This window comes from Siniperca chuatsi, linkage group LG13 (assembly GCF_020085105.1).
Source record: "Siniperca chuatsi isolate FFG_IHB_CAS linkage group LG13, ASM2008510v1, whole genome shotgun sequence".
In the NCBI taxonomy this organism is placed as follows: Eukaryota; Metazoa; Chordata; class Actinopteri; order Centrarchiformes; family Sinipercidae; genus Siniperca; species Siniperca chuatsi.
The window spans coordinates 12,009,983-12,013,666 of record NC_058054.1 but is presented as its reverse complement, the minus strand read 5'-3'; the positions used below and the strand labels follow the sequence as shown (position 1 = coordinate 12,013,666).

At 39.3% G+C, this 3,684-nt stretch overlaps 1 protein-coding gene across 1 annotated transcript; it reads right to left on the bottom strand.

The window, feature by feature from the left end:
• Positions 1-311: 311 nt before the first annotated feature.
• Positions 312-2,948, bottom strand: LOC122887208 (5-beta-cholestane-3-alpha,7-alpha-diol 12-alpha-hydroxylase-like). The gene has a single exon (XM_044220189.1). The coding sequence runs from the start codon at positions 2,916-2,918 to the stop codon at positions 1,383-1,385; it is 1,536 nt and encodes a 511-aa protein (XP_044076124.1). The 5' UTR covers positions 2,919-2,948; the 3' UTR covers positions 312-1,382.
• Positions 2,949-3,684: the final 736 nt, after the last annotated feature.

Here is a 3,684-nt window from a genome sequence, read left to right as displayed (position 1 = left end):
AGGTATATAACTACATTTACAGGTTAAAAAAAAAGGTAATATGAGTTGAATTCTCTCAAAATCAAGATTCTGTAAATGGATTACAACACCTAGTCTCATGTAAAACTGCATAGTCAGCTCATTGGGATGATAGTGAATATAAGCAACAACTGATTGGGTTATTTTAATGTGGCCATAGCTAATTTACTGCAGCTGCTGAGTAAACTTTAAGTTACACATTAATATTTACACTGTAAAACAATTAAGTTCAGAGACCACAGTATGTCATAGGCTTGTCCAGTCAAGGAAAATGTCATTTGTTTCTACTTCAGTCTCATTAAAGTCTTTATTACAGGTTAAAAAATCGAAAAACAGACACGCATTATTGCATGATCACATTAAGAAGCTAAAATCATAGGGTATATATGGTTACAGTTGCAGTTTCTGGAAAGATTGACATCCTAGGGAAACCAGTCCAGTGATGTTTGATTTATGCACATGTCCTAAAAACACAGATTGCTGTCTTGATCGTCAGATTAAGAATCGCACATATGTGAGACAGGAGCTATCAAAGATAACACCTGCCCTCTGATATTAAGGTTACACAAACAGATTTATTTTTGTTCAACAAATTATTAACAATTACAAACAGAAATGCATGTAAAATATAAACAAAGCATTTTTCTACTTTAAAAAAACATAAACACAACACAACAACAAGTTAAATGTATTTAATTTAATTAAATCAACAAATGCACACAAAATAAATCATTGTGTTGGTCTTTGAAATATAGGAGAGAATTATTAAAAGTACTGAATCTTTTTGTTTTCTTTTCTTCTCATCTATCTTCCCTTATCTATCTTCATCTCTGCAATACTAAATAATAATTGTGCAATATTCTGTGTTAATACTCCTGTGCAATATACTCTTTTCAGTTTAAAATTCCCTATTTATTGATATGTATTCATACCTCTATTACTGCTGTGCAATATCCTCCGTCTCATTTTAATCTTAATTACTTGTACTTCACACGTATTTTATACTTATACCCACTTGGTACTTAATTTATTTTCTGACCTGTATTATAGTGTATTATATTTTTTGCTTAGTACTTCTATCCCTGTGTGCACTGACGTGATAGTGAGCTGCTGTAACAAAAGAGTTTCCCCTCTGGGATCAATAAAGTATTTCTGATTCTGATTCTGATTCCCAAGACTTGGTTGCAGCTTTCTTTCACATCACTGTTGAAATTTCAGATAAGGTGTGACAAGGAATGGCAACTACTCTCCAAGTGTAAAATAATAATTCATTGTAGAACCACTTTTCCTAGAAACATAATTGTCTACTTAAAGCTCGATCAAAATCAGAAAATGTTTTATCAGAAAAATAAAAATGATTTGGTTTAATATCTGAGTCTGTATCGAAACTGAATGTCTCTGTTGGGTTGCATCGATCCAAAGCCCCATCGCCTGAAATCAAATTCAGGTATCTTCTCATCAGGATTCTTCAGCTCAATCTCAAAATAGACCAACATGAGGAAAGCAAACTGTTTCAGCTCATTGGTGGCAAAGAAACGTCCAGGGCACATGGAGACCCCAGCACCCCAGGGCATGTTGTAATACTTCACCTTCTTCCCTGCTTTGTAAAAATCTGTTTTCTTGATCCCGCCTGGATTCAGAAAGCGGTTGTATTTGAATGAATGTGGGTCAGGGTGGATCTCTGGGTCAATATGAATGGCACTGTAAGGAAATAATGCCATTCTGTCACCCTTGCGAATGAAGTATTCACGCCCATCAGCCATCTTGAGGGTCATATCCTGGAGCACTTCTCTGGTGAGGAGGGGTGTAGCAGTGAGACGGAGGGTCTCTTCTACAGCACTGTCCAGGATTGGTGTTTTCATCAGCATTTCATGGGTCAGGTTGATTAACGGGCCACCATGTTGGACTTCCTGCCCAGATTCCTTCAGAACCTTATCTATCTCTTCCTTCACCGCTGTCATGGCTTCTGGGTGTTTCAAGAGGAAGAGGAGCAGCCAGAATGCAGAAGGCCCTGTGTTGCCCTGAGAGGCCCAAAGAAGCATAAACATGTGCCTGTTTATCATTGACTCCTTCATACCCATCTCCTCTTTGGCCTGCTGCATGTCCCACACCCAGCGACTAATGTTGTCCTTGGTCTTCATCTTCTCCACTGACAGAGAGTCCCAGAAGAATCCCATTAGCCTCTCTGCTTCCAACCTTTCTCTTGGTGGCAGGACCCCATAAGCCAGGTTGGGGAAGAGTTGGTCATATTTACGAAACTCGTAAAATAAGGCTTCTGATTCAGCTCTGTCTTTCTCTTTGGCTTTCTCCTCACTTCCTTCTGACTTGTGTGGCACATTGCCATACAAGGATAAGTACCCGGCCCTAAAAAGAATATTGTAGCTGTACATGAACAGTCCGTCTTCCATCCAGGTCCGTTGGTCTGCAGCTGAGCCGATGTTGTGCAACATCAGGTTCTGCAAATTACTTGTCATGGCTAGTGTCATTACCTTCAGGCCATCCCCTTTCAGGTGCTTGCTGCTGGACACCTGAAGAATGTGGTGGTCGTCCTCTACAGCTATGTAACCAAACACTCTGCGCACCAGATGCACAGCAAACTTGCTGAAGTCCAGTTTTTCTCGACTCTCCTTAACAAGTGCCCCAAATGATAGGGGGTCCTGAAGGAATGTAATATAAAACCCTCCCAGCTGTACTGTGAACACATCGCCATGCTTTTGCTTCATCCTCTCTAGGAACTTAAACGTGTTCCTGCGAAACTCTAAGACATGACCCAGCCAAGGGATGAGCCCCTTATCCAAAGGGGGTTCTCCTGGTCGCCGCTGTCGAAACACCCCGAGTAGGTACAGTCCTCCAATCAGAGCAGCAAGAAAGCCAAGAAGAATCGGCAGCAGCAGTCCCATGACTGATTCCTCTGGGAGCCACACAGTGGTTTGAGTTAAGGTCCACAACCTGCATTATAAACAGACTTTTGCTCCTCCCATTGCTTGTGGGATAGGTTCCAGTATTCCAGGAACTGCATACTTGATACTTTCCCATGTAAGCAGGAAACAGTGAAATTCACATGACTACATTTGCATTCATGTGCATTTATATGACACGCTAAAACTATTCACATTTTTAAAAAAACCCACCAATAATAATATGTTTCCGAATGGAACATAATTACAGTTTTTTTCCAGTTGCTAACAAGCATTGTTCAATACTGAAACCACATTTTCAAAACTCTTCACACAGTCAACGAAACAGAAGTCAGTGCAGATCAAACTGTGAACCATTTTTCATTGCTTTCAGACAAAATGCATTCAGTGACCTCACTCTTCAAAATTCAGGAACTCTTTTCCCACACACCACAACATGCAAAATACTATGTATTTTCAGCACATTTTTCTAATGCTAACACACTGCATTCAAAATGATTAAAAACACATTCAAAACAGAATGATGGCAAATTCCAAGCATTTATGCAGTAATTATTTTAAAATATTCTCAATTTTATAGCCAAAAAAAATAAATAAATAATCATTACAAGCTAATTGCAATTTTAGCTGAAATTCCACCCAGGTGTTCTGCCTTAGTCTCGTTACCATGATTTAGTATAAAAGGGGATAGTTTGGAACAGAATTTGTTGGCCAATATGGATCAAAGAAGAGCAGTTCAGAGAGGGAG

What these genes read in the sequence shown, in the direction of transcription:
- LOC122887208 (XM_044220189.1), bottom strand. Translation starts at nt 2,918, where the DNA reads ATGGGACTGCTGCTGCCGATTCTTCTTGGCTTTCTTGCTGCTCTGATT.